Source organism: Carassius carassius, chromosome 21, assembly GCF_963082965.1.
Source record: "Carassius carassius chromosome 21, fCarCar2.1, whole genome shotgun sequence".
Lineage (NCBI taxonomy): Eukaryota > Metazoa > Chordata > Actinopteri > Cypriniformes > Cyprinidae > Carassius > Carassius carassius.
The window spans coordinates 8445556-8461477 of NC_081775.1; the positions used below are offsets into that span (position 1 = coordinate 8445556).

Consider the following 15922-nt stretch of genomic DNA (forward strand, 5'->3'; position numbering starts at 1 on the left):
TCTAGCAGCTCCCTTCACCAAATCCCATGTTAGCTTGCAAGGAGAAGAAAGAAATACTGTTTCATGCGTCTCAACCAACATCACTTTGTTTGTCAGTGTGAAAGTGTGTACCAGAGGGATTCAGTCTCTTCACAAACTGATAAAGAGAGATCCAATCTCTCATCCCGAGGCCAAGTAGAAGCTTTCCGCTTACTGGTGCTACAAAGAAAGGAGGATACAACAAAAATGCAACTAAATAAAACACTCTAGTAACAAATACAAAAAAAAGCAGAGAATTAAAGAATTAAAAAAAGAAACATTTTGGTTTTCTAGCTGCTCCCATCTACTGCAAAAGCATTTTTAACTTGATTGACAAATGCATCAAGAAAATGTATAAAGCATAATGCATAAAGCAAAAATTTTGTATAGTATAACTATATATAACTTATATATATTTTTAAATATATTTTAAAGAACAAATTAAATAAATGTCTACTTATTTGGCCATTTCCGAAGTGATTTATTTACATTTTTATTTTATTATTTGTTATTTTTATAAGCAACATTCCTAATCTCTTATAACAGTGAACATCAAGCTAAAAATAATATAGTGTGAGATTTATTATTTAATGACAATAATTATAATAATAATTATGTTTTCCTATATATTAAAGACATTTTGATATGAACTTTTTGTACTACTTGTTTAACCAACATTTTCAGTGGCCCAACCAAAAAAGAAATGACAAAAATTAAATTAAAGCAGGGGTTTCCCCAAAGTGGCAATATTGACTTGTAGCCTAAATGATTAACTAACAATCTGGTCAACATGAAGTTCTTTATTTGAAGCACAATTCTACAAGAAAGGTGACTTACTGAAAAAGTGTTGGTGCTTAAAGTGTTTCACTGAGCTGAAATTTAAACTTAAAACTTCTCAAGATAAATGAAATAAAAAGAAAATCTAAATTTAAGTTTTTTAAGCTCTTCAAAATGAACATCTCATGGCTCAGTGTCTTATGGACTATCCTCTACTGCAGTCACATGCCCCTCGGATGGCCAGCTCCTGTAGTTTGGCCTTCTTGATATTTGGCCTTGGCTAAATCAGCTGGCCACACTCTCTCTAGCATCAAAATCTTCCAGACTTGACCACTCTACACTGATTCGTATCAGATCTTCACTGTGTCTGAATGAAGGGATGCTCTGGTGTCTGATTTGAACAGCTAAACACTCCCTGAACAGCTTATACTACTGTTTCAGCTATTAAAATAGTTCATTAAGTGATTATATTTCGTTTCATTTTTTTATTAAGTTAATTTAGCATTTTTTGTTTGTTAATTATAAGTTTTAGCTTTTTTTAAAGTAACCAAGCGGCCAGCGGCAGACAGTGAGCCTATGTTTGATCAATTTAGCCTTCTCAAATCATCACGACTTCCCTTAAACAAAATCTATAGATATAAAACACTTCAAGCATATAACAATGTTTAATCGTTAGACCCAGATAAATGCGCACTATATCCAATAGTTTGTGTGGAGACGCTTCAGGACATGGAGACGCCAGCGTGATCATTTCTTCCAGTGGATACACCATAATTTTTGCTCATAAAGGTAAAAGTAATAAATCATTCTTAAGTGCAAAGGGTCTACTTTTATTTGTGTGCACTCACAATATCAACAAAATTTTGTGCTTTTATAAAATAAAGAAAACAAACACGATGCGCTTTCTGCCGTCTTGTCTTTAACATGAGTGCAAAAGTGAACCGACACTCAGTGAAAACATGCCTCACAGACATGATAATATATCTATAGAAAGCTTTAAATGACTACTTTAAACGAATTGGCCCAAAAGTTTGAACCCCAAACTACCAATTATCACTATTTCGATACATCCAATTCAGAAGAATTTACAATCACAATGTCCAATTCCTCAATAAAAGGCATATAAACGTACAGTATATGATCAACAAGGCCAAAGACCCCCGCACTGTCCTTACAGCTGTCTCTCATTGTGTCTTTAAAGTTTGATCTTAGATCACAGATCTCATGCGTCTGTCCTTCTCACCTCTGGTGGTACTGTAGCGTCTCATCTTTAGTGTGGTTGATGAGGAGGAATGGAGCGGCACCATCGTGGTAATCAGAGAACCGGATCACGGCAGAATGTTCTGTCAGATTCACATCCACAATAATACCACCCAACTACAAACAACAGGAAACAAGAACAGGATCAATCGAGGGATAGTGTGCTTGCAGTCTGTGTAGGACACACTAACTCACGGTTTTGTCCAGATGCAGCAGGAGGCAGTTCTCTGGCTGGTGGAAGAAAAATGCCCGTGGTGAGGATTGACTGCCCTCCACTTTTACTCTGAGTTTCTTTGAGTCTTTTTCTGGCCAGAATGGAACAGCAGCCTAAGAAGCACATGGATAAATCTCAGCATTCAGAGAACGAACATTTCTCCTGGTCCAGTTGTGTTGTGTTTCCTGACCTGTCCGGGTTGGGCCTCTGTCCACTGATCCAAACCTTCCTCACAGACTCGGATTATGTGCTTGGTTCTGTTCACCAGCATGTAGAAGGGCAGGAACGTCACCAACCGCGTCAAACTGAAACTTGTTGCATCTATCTTCACTCCCACCTAACAGCAAACCGATCAACACTTAACAAATATTGAATTCAAGTAGCATTCGAAATCCTTTTTTAATTTTATAATCAGACATACTGAATGCCAAAAAAATTTAATAAAAGAGGATGGTACTTGATTTTATCCATCAGTAATTTGATTTGATTGGATTGTTAAAGTGTTCATCAATCTAATGTTGATTTATTATGGTTTACTATTAGTATTCAGTATTATATACTTTTATAGTTTTGTTTTAATTCATATTTTTAATGGTATATTTTCAGTTTTCATTTTAATCTTAGTTTTAATTCATTTTTGCATTTTATAACATTTCTATTTAGGTATCATACGTTATTATTTCAGATTTAGTTGTAGTAATTTTAAACTTAAACATTTCAACTTTTTAATATTTAAATTTTTAAATTTTATTTCAGTGTAATTTCAGTTAATGATGTTAGTGGTTTAGGTTTAGTTTTGTGTGTGTGTGTGTGTGTACATACATATATACATATATATATATATATATATATACATATATATATATATATATATATATTTATATTAGTGGTGGGCCGAAGCTGAATCTGCCGGGTTTGCTTCAGGGAATTTGTAATTTTAAAGAAGCTTCCCAATGGAAACCTCGACAAGACGCACGCCTGTTTCACACATAATCCGTCTGCAGTGCGTATGCAGTCCGTGTGCGTTACGTATGTGGTGCATAAAGCAGCATGGACTCATACTCATTGTGCTTTCACACAGGCGCGTTTGCAGTTCGCTACTCGGTACATAAACGATCACTGCACTGCTGCAGACGGACCGCAACCGCGTGAACGCTGGAATCCATTTACATGGGTGCATAAAAAAAATATGCAGTGCAACATACGATGTTTGCACCTTGTGCAGTGTGGAATTAGTTTACTTTTTCAAGCACTTTGTGATGCATTTTGGAAACAGGAGACGAGCCCCTGGTCTAATGCACCACCTGTCTTGAGAAACCCGTTCTAAAAGACTTACTTTTAGTCATTATTTTATTTGGGTAGCACACATATTCTGAATGCCTTTGGCAGAATTCAAATGAGCCATTTAATCTAGATTAATTTAGATTAATTCCAAGATTACAGTGAGATTAATCTAGATTAAAAAAATTAATCTATGCCCACCACTAATATATATATATATATATTATTATTATTATCAGTTTAATAAAAGTACATTTTAAATATCAAGTAAATAAATAAATAAAGGTAAATAAACAATATCTAAGTTAAAAAATATATATTGGATCTTTTAACCCAAAGACATTGATTCCATTCCTACAGATCTCATAATGAATGTAGTAAGTTTCACCAATTACATTTTTTTAAAGTTGTCAATTTCCTCTATATACTTTCTTTCAGAAAAACGAAACAGAAATGAGCTCAGGAACAAGTACCAAGAAGTTAAGACAATTCAATTTTGATTTCCCTTTGATTAAATGTATTCAAATCTGAAGGTTGTAATGAAAGAACTGTCACCATGTAATCCTTCTGCTTCCCTTTGCACTTGACATCACCATAACTCCCAACAGTGTCGATGGAGAAATCATCTGACAATTCACTCTCTGAAATCATCAAGCGAATCTGTAAACAACAGTGACAGAATGAAAAGTTAGAAACTTGATCAATAAAACAGCTGAAAGTTTACTACATGCTTGACGTTCTTCCGAACCTTGTTGTTCTGCAGAAAGTTGCGTGGCTTGAAAGAGAACAGGAGGGGCATGTCGTAGTCCTTTGCATGTTTGCGATGAAGATCATCTGCCTTGTACTGCAACAGTCTGCCTGTCTTATTGACCATCCAGTATGGGGAGTGGACGGCCACCACCAGCTGACCCTCCTCCTTCTTAACATGGACAGCGATGTCCAGATCCGGCTTGGCCTCCGTCTCCTCGTCCACTCGCAGCGAGCGGAATTTGATGAAGCTGATCTCTTCACAGTCGCTGCACAGACTGTACTTAGACTCCCAGTCCTGCTGCAGGTATCCCAGCAGCTTCAGCTCCAGAGTGGAGAAATCCATGATCGCCGTGTGGATCTGGGAGGAGTGGCCTGCTTTCAGTTCGGGAGGGGGGAAATCTCCATTGCCCTGTAAACAATACAGTTTTGCAAAATATGGAACTATAAATTAAATACCTGTTACAAACCTGAAAGTAGTGTTGTCAAAAGGCCTTCGGTACCAAGTCAGTACTAAAAAAATGAAAATGTCACGATACCAGGTTTCTTTAAGTAGCGGTGGTACAGAGCAACCGGTCTACCCGGTTCTTGACGCATACAGCACTATGATTTCCGCGAAGCAGAAAATGCGGACGGAATCTCAAATCCAGTCATGAAAATTAAACTTACATTTTAATATGGACAGTCACTGAATTTGTCAAAGTTAGCATAAATTAATCAAATCAAATCTCCATATGGACCAGTATCTGTAAATGTTAAGCCGCAAAAGTTGGTTGAAATATGAATCCTGCATGTTCTGCTCGTCTCTGTGTGAATGAATGAATGGCAGAGATGTGCGGGTTTGTTTACTACATAGACTGAAGAGCGTGACGTTTGCAGTAATTTCAGCATCTGTCGTCTCAATGAGGACATAAATACATAAACAACATCACCAGAACTGTTCCGAGTCACTTCACAAGCATTTTACTGTTTCATTTGAGTAAAACCGGTGTCAAAATAAAAGTAGCATAAATCATTTTTACATAAAGGCATTGTGCTAGAAATATTACTATTATTTAGTAGAATGTATGCGATACTGCTACTACTGTTGAAAATATTTATACAACTTTATTTTTTTTAAGAAATAAAATCACACAATATTTCTTCCATGTTTTAATTTTAATAGCAAATCCCCTTTATTTACCAAAAAATAAAATGTTTAAATTTCATTAATTAAAAGACTAATTTAATTTGGGTGAAACTTGTTTACTGTTTTTCATAATTATATTACTTATAGAAAAACTTTAAACAAGATAAAAAGTTTTATTTTTATTTTTTTATTAGCATATTTTTGTGTTTTGCTTTGGTACCGAAATTGGTACCAAGAAGAACCATGGATTTTCACTGGTATCGGTACCGAATACTGAAATTTTGGTACCGTGACAACACTACCTGAAAGTACGCAAAACAACATCATATTCTACAGAAACTCCAAGCAGACTTTGACTGGGGTGGAATTTACAACAGCAGCTATTTCATAATAAAGACAGCAGCAAAATGCATCACCTGTCCACAAATTACAGCTTTTAAAAAAATAAAACAAAATACTATCACAGTCTTTTTTTATAGCTAGCTGTCACACTTGGAACTGAGATCAAATTAACTGAAAAAAAAAATGTTAATTTCATTACTTTAGTGTTTATATTTTAAATAATGTTGATGGATATTTACATTTGTGAGTTAAAAGTGGCTTTCAAAATATCCATATAATTTACCATTTAAAAAATAATAATTTGCTGAATAATTCTTAAAATAACTGTTAAAGTGATTATGATTATTCAGGGTGCACTTACATTAACATGTATGTTTAATTCTCATGAGCTGATGTTTTGATTCATGTTATGGCTGATAACCTATAAATCTACATGATTACAATTCTATTTAATTTTGTATGAATCAATAAAAAAAAATCAGCATCTGAAATGAAAATGCAATTTTACCAATATTTGTTCGATTTATTTTTTTACAGCCTAAATGTCATGTTTTAATTAAAATAATGTTTATAGAAAAGAGATCAAAGCACTCCAGATGTACCATGACAATTTTAATTAGTGCCTTTTAAAATATCGAAATAATTTAATTAAAGGGGCCATGACATGGATTTTTTTTTTTTTTTTTGCGTTCCTCGAGGTTAATTTATAATGTTAATAAAGTTTTTTGCACAAAAACAAATGATTATTTCCAGCCTTTTTAAGGGGCGTGTCCTTTAGACTTCTCAGTAACTGGCCACTGTTATGCTTGGCTAATGTCATTACAAAGAAAATAGTATCAATGCCCCCTCGCTATTGTATGCGTGTTTTGACAACATTAACAAAATAAAACAGTCATTTCCAGAAAACGCATTATTAAATCATGTACCTTAGGATTGTGATGTAGCTATGGCTGTGCAAAAAATCGAATGCGATTTTCATGCGCATCTCGTCAGTAAAGACGCTCCTGTGATTAGAAGTATATCTCCAGCACATGCGTTCAGATCAGGGTTGCCAGGTTTTCAAAACAAAGCCTGCCCGGTTGCTTCTCAAAACTAGTCCAAAACTAGCCCAAATGCGTTTTAGGGGGTTCCCTGATAAAAATTGCATTCCGGGGGATAAAATACCAAGTCTGCGGATGTTTTTAACGTCCACAGGTTGAATGCATTATATTTTATCTGGCAACCCTGATCTGAACGCACATGCTGGAGATATACTACTAATCACAGGAGCGCCTTTACTGACGAGATGCGCATGAAAATCGCATTCGATTTTTTGCACAACCCTAGATATAGCTGCAGTCAGATATAGTAGGCTATAATAACTCTAAAAGATAATAACTGCACCAGTTCAAACCACACATATCTGACTCAGTGAAGAAGGACTTAAAGGTGTACCTTTATCTTGAAGGTGATGGGGTATGGCAGGAGGTTACGGAGGAGAACGGTGGGCCACAGGTGCAGAATGATGGGCTTGTCAAAATCCTCCTCAGTGCTGTGTGACATTAAAGCGTCTGGGACAGGAACCATGTTGACCTTCAGCATCTGGGCACTATCTCCATGATGATGGCAGGTTTTCTCCAGACACTCTCCTGGTTTCTGATTCACCTCAGTGTAAGTGAAACCCTCGGAGCGGTCGTACTGCTCCTCGCCTTCGGTTACAGGCTGCAGGCTCAGTTCAGCTCTGACAAAAAATCAAACCAGAATCGAAAATGGCGAAATTTATATTTAAGGGACATACTGTATGCAGGATGAAAGAATGGATTAGGCTCAATACAAGCTATAATATTATTAATATTTGAGCTTTTCCTGGGTATTTTTCATCCCCACTTTCACCCTTATATTTAAACACGCTTATCTGTCTCAAACTTAAAACTATAACGTAATTAATTAATAATTAATTAATATAAATATTAATGAACAATGTTATTATACTAGCAATTAAAATCAAATAATATTAAATGCTAAAATAACATTTAGGCATCACATTATAATATAGAGCATGAAAAACTTATTTTGAGAATTGTTGTTTTTAAAGAAAAACTTATGGCAAAATTAATATAAATGTTTAAATTGGGGAAATGAGCATGCATATGTAAATATCCAATATCGGCTAATTTGTAGCCAATAAAAACCAATAAATTAAGATTCTAAGACTCTAAAACTGGCAGATAACCAATATGGTACTATTACAGTGGACATCCCAAATAATTATAAAAGATAATAACTGTGACATGCTTTTATTATTCTAACTGGATTAAAGTTATATTCTCTAGAAAGAACTCTTAAAATGTTTGCTTTCTAAGTAAATTTATTTTTTCAGAACCTCTAGACAAAAATACTGATTTAGGAGTTTTTCAGAGTGTATGTTTGTGAAAGTGTGCTGTAACGGACCTGTAGGAACCCAGGGGCACACAGAACTCCTCTGTAGGCAAAGAGATGCCCAGACACTCAGATCCCTCATAAACACGGAACGCCACTGAAAAGTGATTGATAATCTAGAACATAAATACAAAACAATAATATCATCAACAACCAGTCTGTCAACAATAAATACAAAAATTCCCATTTATTAAATACTGTTGCTAATTTGATTTTGTAAGAGTATACACTAAATAGACAGCCTAAAGGCCCTTTTTACCACCGCGGCGTCTGTAAAGTGCATTTGCAGCTTTTGATCGCTGAGTGGCGTTTTAACCACAAGTTATCAAACAAGCGCATCACAGCACTTTTTCACAAATAGACGTCAGTTTTGCCTCGCTGATGTGTTACATTTGATGGCTTCAGTCACGGAAAATGAAAGAAAAAGACTATAGTTAAAATATTTAATATGTAATATTCACAGATGAAAGTTTGGTACTTATGAAGTTATGTGCATTTACACTAAGTAGACATCCAAAAGGCCCTTTTTACCGCCGCACGTACCGCGGTAAAAAAAAAGCACATTTTCGCTAATAGACGTCAGTTTTGCCTCACTGATGTGTTAGATTTGATGGCTTCAGTCAGGGAAAATGAAAGAAAAACACTGTAGTTAAAATATTTAATATTTAATATCCACAGACGAAAGTTTGGTACTTATGAAGTTATGTGCATTTCTTAGAACGAATTCAAGCAGGATGTCAAGCCTGTGCCTGAACCTGTGATTATATTTTCTCTAATCTACATGGTATTAAACCATATTTTAGATTTGACACATTTAAAAGGTGTGCAGTATTAATTTTATTATATTAATTATGCGTTATATTATTCAAAAGAAATTGTGGTTTGCTTTGCATTGGATCATTAAAAGTGGTAGCCTATTTTAGGGGGGTTGGCTACATGGATTAATATGTAAAATGTCAATATTTTCATATATTATGCCTATATTTTAATTTATATTTTCAATATAAATATATTTTTTCCTTTAATAAAACAACATGCATTTTTGTTATTGGTTATTTTTGTTAAAACAAGAAACAAATAAAATTAAACCGGCACGATTAAATCTTTGAAACTCTAATAAATGGACGGATTAATAAACTGTCCTCACAATTAAACTCAAGTTCTCTCATTATAATCAACAAAATACACACGATGTAAAAAAGAGCTTCATTAACTGACAACATAAGTGATTTTAAAGGGAGCCTTCTTTACTTGCTTTTAGTGCTGGGCGATAGCATATGGCCTAAAAAAAATCTAATTTATGATTTAAATAGATTTTAAAATCAATATTCAAAGGACAAAGAAATTTTCAAAACAAGTTTTAATATAGTTATAAACTTATAACAGAGACAAGATGATAAAACAACTGTGATGTTATTACCTTAATGCTGGAAAGACCTTTATTTTATTATTATTATTATTTATTATATATTATTTTTTATTATTATTTATTTTTTGTTAATACTAGCCCATCAGCTGTGCAAATTTTGTTTGTGAGGAAAATAACAGTACATTTTTGTCAGTTATTTTATCTAAACAGATCGATTAATTTCTTCAAGATTTCAAAATCAAATAGCCTACTGATAATGTAGTAGCACTGTAAGATTACATTTTTTTGAATGCATTATTGCTAAAGCGATTGCGTGTGAATGTGCTTTATCTGTTTAAATCATGCTTTAACCCGAAAATAATCAGTAAAAGAAACGGACAAACTCATATAGCCTTTAACATCCCGCTCGACTATTGCAGTCATTATAACCTGATCAAGCCATAGCTAAATATGTTTAACATGAATTCTTGCTGAATATGCAGTTATATCACGGGCTCCAGTCAGAATCACACCGCTCCGCTCATCCTTTGCTCGGTGGCGTGTCTCTGTCAGACTCGCGGGGGAGGGTTGAGCCACTCTGAACTACAGGAGAACTGAGTGGTGCATCGGTGGATGTTAAAAAGAAAACCTATTTTCATTCAAACAAACCGATGTAAATAACAAATGTGAGTTAATTGATAAAATCGATTTATCACCCAGCCCTACTTGCTTTCATATTATTTAATGGGGAAAAAAATGCAGCTGCATTTAAATGCAGGTGTGTAAAATATGTGCAAGATTTGCACTGCAGGTGTGATGGTAGATGTGCAGCTTTTATTCTTATTTATTTTATCTTCATTACAAATCTTGTTTGGTTTCATTTTGGATAATTGCATGTAAAAATAATTAATTATTATTCATATTCATATTAATATTCATATGCAAGTATTTGTGCAAAAATTATTAATTCGCATTAATGACAGGGCGCATTAATATTCAACATTCAACAATGTGTGAATGTTGCATTTCTCTGTCGGAGAGAGCCAGCACTGTGAATTTCATCTTGCAGCAGACAAGAAAACATTTGTTTATTAATAAATAATTAAAATGTCTCATTTTTCACAATTATTAGGCTACTTCTGCATGTACTTTGTGGCAAACTTAATGCATGTGCTTGAGCGCGGAATATATTAAGATTTGATTATGTAAATTTGATATAAAGCTCTGATTAGTTGAATATAACAAATGAACGACTAGAACTAGAAAAATCTTACGTGGGGACAGACCATTTTTTGTCTATAACCAAAACAACAGTCCTATATAAACCAGTTCAGCAAGTGAAAGCCTCATAAGACACTGTCCATATGAAAGAGCAATTCACACCTTTATCTCGACCCCCACAAGCCACACATAACTAACCCCAAAAACCCAACCCCCTCCAGCTGAACTGAATTCGGTCTGTGTTTTGGCTCCGAGGAATGGTGTGTTACTGGGCTGAAACATGCCTGCACTCAGCAGCACTAGGCTACTCTTTGTATTAATTATATTCTCGCAGCCCATATTATTATTTTCACAAGACCATAATGATGATAATAAATCATCAATTAATAATTAATCATTATTTTATGATAATCATTGTTATTTGTGATCGTGGATGTTTATCGGAAGGCTTTAAGACCAAGCGGAATCCTCTGTTCCTGCCTCATTGAGGCGAATACAACTTATTGATCACGAGCCCAACATTTAGCAAGGCTGGAAAAAAATTCCTTCTAACTGAAGGAAGACGTATTTTATTGAGCTAATGCTGTTAAATAGAGAGAGAGAGAGAGAGAGAGAGAGAGAGAACTAATCTAGGGCTATTCTTAAACTTGGAGCTCATTATATTGAAGTACAAATCAAAACACCAGAAATGTTATGCATTTTATGAATAATGAAATGTTATAAAAAGTATGCATTTTATTTATACACATGCAGTATGGTTGTTGGTATTTAGCAGTTAAAACCTATTTTTAAACTTGAATTTAAATACTATTAAACTAACTTTAAAATATCAAGGAGTTTATCAATTAAAAATGGTAAAATGTCACAGTCCATGTTAAATAGCCTAAATGAACTTGTGTTAGTAATATAATTCGATTTTTTAAAATGAAAAACTCTGTATAAAATGGGACAGCAACCTTTATATCAAACATTTTTAAATCGTCCAAATATCCTAGATTAGGCACATGCAGGCTCTGCTCTGAAGTATATAATACTTATAATTAGTGTTAACCCAGAGTAACAAATTTTAACGGATTAATCGCCTTTTTTCATTTGCTGCATGATTTCTTTATTTATTTATTTTTAAACATGCTAAAAAATAAATTAAGTTTGTGAGAGAAAAAAAATATATGAATCTTGTATAGGTTTCTTTTTAATGTATTAATCACCTATTTTCGTTTGCTGCATGTTTATATATATATATATATAATTCATGTATAAATTGCATTTTATTACATTTAGAAATAATAACGGCTGGCCTAATAATATTATCATGTAAAAACAGGATATATTTAATTCCCTTCACTTTACAACAAGTCCTTTAAATTTAACAAATATATCAGAACAAAACAAGAATTAAAAATATAGAATTCTAATGGATAAATATAATTGCAGTATATAATAATATAGGCTTAGCTATAAACAAACAAAAAAAAATAGTTTAAAGCTAAGCATAAGGTAAGGTTGGGCTTTCTCATTCTCTCACTCGGGAGAAATCCGTTTCTATATTCGTGATGTTGCCCATTTGAAGCTTAAGTATTATTCATGAGGTAAAATAGGCTTTGTTGTACACGTGTGTTTCAGTATAGATGGAAAAAAATCATAATTAACAATATGTGGAGTAAGTGGATCGCTGCTAATGCTGAATGTCTGGTGAAAGACTGCTGTTTCCAGTGAATATGTGCACGAGACACCAGCGCGATCAAACAGCTGAAACAGAAAATACTCAATTTTTGGTCACACATAAGGCATAATTCAAAAATGCAAAGTGTTAGTAGTTTGAAAAAAAATCAAGAATAAAAACAGAGTTATTAATAATTATTGCTAAATGCTGGACCGTTCCCATTTGGCTCTGCACATGGAACCTGAAGTGTGTGTGTGTGTAGGTTTTAAATATAAGCACCTGGAAAGGAGAGCGAATCTTGACATATTTGCTTCCCTCGACGGTGTAAATCTGACAGACAAAGAAGCGTGTGACACCTGAGTCATGGTGCATGACGCTGTACATGTCCCGTCCTGTTTTGATTAGTGGAATCACACTTGCAGTAGTGTGGCCAGCTGGAGCTGGAGAAGAGGAAAAAGAAAAAAAATAGATTTTATCTTGCAATTTTGCAGAATGAAACTATAAAATTATTAAAATATGCTGTTTTTAATTATTTTCAAGTCATTTGAAAATGCCTACAGTATGTTGTGCACACTCTGAAAAATAAATGTTTGTTATTAACATCTATGGTTCGACATAGAACCTTTTACATTAATGGAATTTTTCCATTCCACAAAAGGTTCTTTATAGTGAACAAAGTTCTTTAGATTATCAAAAAGTTTTTAAAAAACAATGTTTCTTTTAAGAGGTGTTCACTTTGGGAACCCAAAAATGGTTCTTCTATTGCATTACTGTGAAAACCACCTTTTGGAAACATTATTTTTAAGAGTGTACTAGTAATTTTGCGATTCATAAAGTTCAAGTATACAGTATAGGTCATGGGTGAATCATTACATCCCTAATAAAAAATAAAAGACATGATTTGATTCGATTCATGATTTTTTGTTTTTCAAAATGAGATTTAAGACAAATTATAAATGAAATGTGTCCTTTTATTGCTGCACGTTTCTTTGTGAAATTGAAATAACACATAATATACTAATATATAGAACACTTGCATATTATTGCTCTTTTGTTGTCTATTGTCCTCACTTGTAAAATCGCTTTGGATAAAAGCTTCTGCTAAATGTAAATAACAAAAATAAATTGAAATTTTAAAACAAGGCTTTGTCTGTGCTCTTTCCATTTAAAATGAGAGGCAACCACTGCATTTTAATCATGATCCAAACAAAGATGCTGCATTCATACACCATATACGCAGTTTTGAATCTAAATTAGATTAAACGATCTGCATGAAACAGAAACAGCAGACGAGCTGAACGAGATGCAGATTCACTCTCTGCCAGCAGGTGGCGCTTAAAGCGTTTCCTTGGTTTCTGCTGTAAACAAAGCAGCGCTGCACTCATGAACTTTAATATGCATTATACAGACGCAAGATAAAAAAAAAAAAACATCTAAACTTTTCTAAAGACAGTAAGTTCCCCTTCAGACATGCATTCATATAAACTCATTGCCCTAACTGAATCGCGGTTTGTTTAGCATCTCAACCAATTTGAATCAATACATATCTGATTCGATTTTCAACCGGCTCACGGTTAATCGTTACATCCCTAATGAGTCTTACTGGGCTGTATGTAGTTTTTGGCACTGAGGCTGGTCATGGCTGAGAACTGGTCACTGGACTCAGCGGTGAGGGTGTAGTCCATATTCAGGCTCTCTCCATCCTGGAGCTCCACCACTCGATTTTTGGACTCTTTACCGATGGGTCTAAACACTTCACTGTGCAGCACTGACACTGGCAAACCCAAATGATTCTTCACCACAAACGGAGCCTGGTCTGTTTGAAAGCACTCAGCGGTCTGCTTTGTGGCCTCTGCAAAAGCCTGCAAACCAAACAGAAGAAACCACTCATCTGTAACAGCTGTCAGAGAAAGACCCTTTTTAACCATCTCAACACACTGCAATCATCTCAATCTCTTACCGTTCCTAGATTGCTGAGCATGTGGAGGCCACACTTGGAGAGGGTGACGTTGAGCTGGTCTTTACTCGTGAAGCTGATGACCGTTTTATAGTCAGGCACACTACCGTCCACCTCATCAGATACTCCAGAATATGATACTGGCTTCTTCTTCATCTGTAGACATTACATCATTTGTTTTTTGAACTCATGAAAAGTTCTGTCAGTAACAGGTTAGGCATGAAATGAAAGACAACCTTCATTGCTAGAGTCCATGGTCTGAAGCCATCTTTTTCCTCATCGTCCAGCGGCTCCAACAGTGGTTCCCATACACCCATCATTTCATTATAATAATTCACCTACAGGAAACAAACAACTTGTTACAGGGTACAAAAAATTGTTAATGTTGCATTTCACTGTTTTTTCAGCATCTCATGCCATGAGAGTTGTTTTAAATTGGTGCACAGGTTAAAAGTTAAAGTTGCAAGACTAGCAAAGTAGTTAAAATTGTTCTGACACTATTTGACACTGGGACTCTGTGTCTAAAATTCCTCTAGAAACTACTGTATGTGAAAGTGTGTGTCATTTTCTTTGTATAATAACGTGACGAGCAAACATACATGGAATTAAATTTAATTAAAAGCAAAGCAGCACTTGGCATTCACATTGGCACTGCGAACACCTAAGGTGGACACCTGGCTTTAAAGGGAATATGTTCTTTGAAAAATTGAGCAAAAACACATAATATTGTGTTTAAAATATAACACCATATCAACTTCTCATTTACTGAACTGTTGTATAAAATCACATATAAACTTGTGATATTCGGGGCAAAATCAGTACTCGTATAGCTAATACTGCTCTCCCTGCTGATATTGGGTGAAATAATACAGGGGCATTTTTGCACCAATATCTTAAATTTTAGGGAATAACTACATTTATGGAGTTGTTGTCCTGCATCATATTTGTCAACACTGTATGAAATTTAAGATGATGTACAGTAGGGTTGTGCCGATAGATGATAGTATCGTGTATCGACGATAGTCAGAGATATCGACGTAAGCAGATGTCTCTGTCGATAGTCAGGACAATATTAGGCTTATTCTCCTATTAATATTATAAATTATAATAATAACAATACTTATTATTATTTTTATTAGGCGGCCTATTATAATTCGTCTATCAAACTATCCAAGCATTTCACTTTAGCACCACATTTCACACACTTTTATTGCACTTCAAGAAGTAATCTGAACGGCCTATATATGTGCAATATTTTAAACGAGCCCTCACTAACTGAGTTTAATGACACAGTTATGTTAGAAAGCATCTCATTCTTGTTTCTGTGGCGGTGCGTCGCGCTCGTCATGAGGCGCTCAGTCCGTAGCACTGTATGACTGATGCATCAGTTCAATTCAACTTTACTCCAAATATATGAACTTTAAATACTTTATATTTAACGTGTTCATTTATGCCCAATATTAGTGTCAAACTGTTGGACTTTAAATGAAATCTAGTATTGATTTTCACCACTGACTGATTTTGCAGAACATTTAGACTGAAAACTT

General features: G+C 34.4%; 1 protein-coding gene across 3 annotated transcripts in view; it reads right to left on the bottom strand.

The window, feature by feature from the left end:
- The window catches only part of vps13a (vacuolar protein sorting 13 homolog A), a 59098-nt gene that overhangs the window by 16448 nt on the left and 26728 nt on the right, over positions 1-15922 (bottom strand). For 2 of the 3 annotated variants that reach the window (XM_059503190.1, XM_059503189.1), the window contains exons 41-52: positions 14612-14713; positions 14379-14531; positions 14022-14280; positions 12698-12858; positions 8199-8302; positions 7203-7488; positions 4299-4709; positions 4106-4210; positions 2460-2606; positions 2251-2382; positions 2039-2172; positions 112-198 (exon numbers count right to left, since the gene is read on the bottom strand). In XM_059503190.1, coding sequence (XP_059359173.1) covers positions 112-198; positions 2039-2172; positions 2251-2382; positions 2460-2606; positions 4106-4210; positions 4299-4709; positions 7203-7488; positions 8199-8302; positions 12698-12858; positions 14022-14280; positions 14379-14531; positions 14612-14713 — 2081 coding nt within the window. The remainder of the gene's footprint in view (positions 1-111; positions 199-2038; positions 2173-2250; positions 2383-2459; positions 2607-4105; positions 4211-4298; positions 4710-7202; positions 7489-8198; positions 8303-12697; positions 12859-14021; positions 14281-14378; positions 14532-14611; positions 14714-15922) is intronic. The other variant, XM_059503191.1, reaches the window with a different exon arrangement.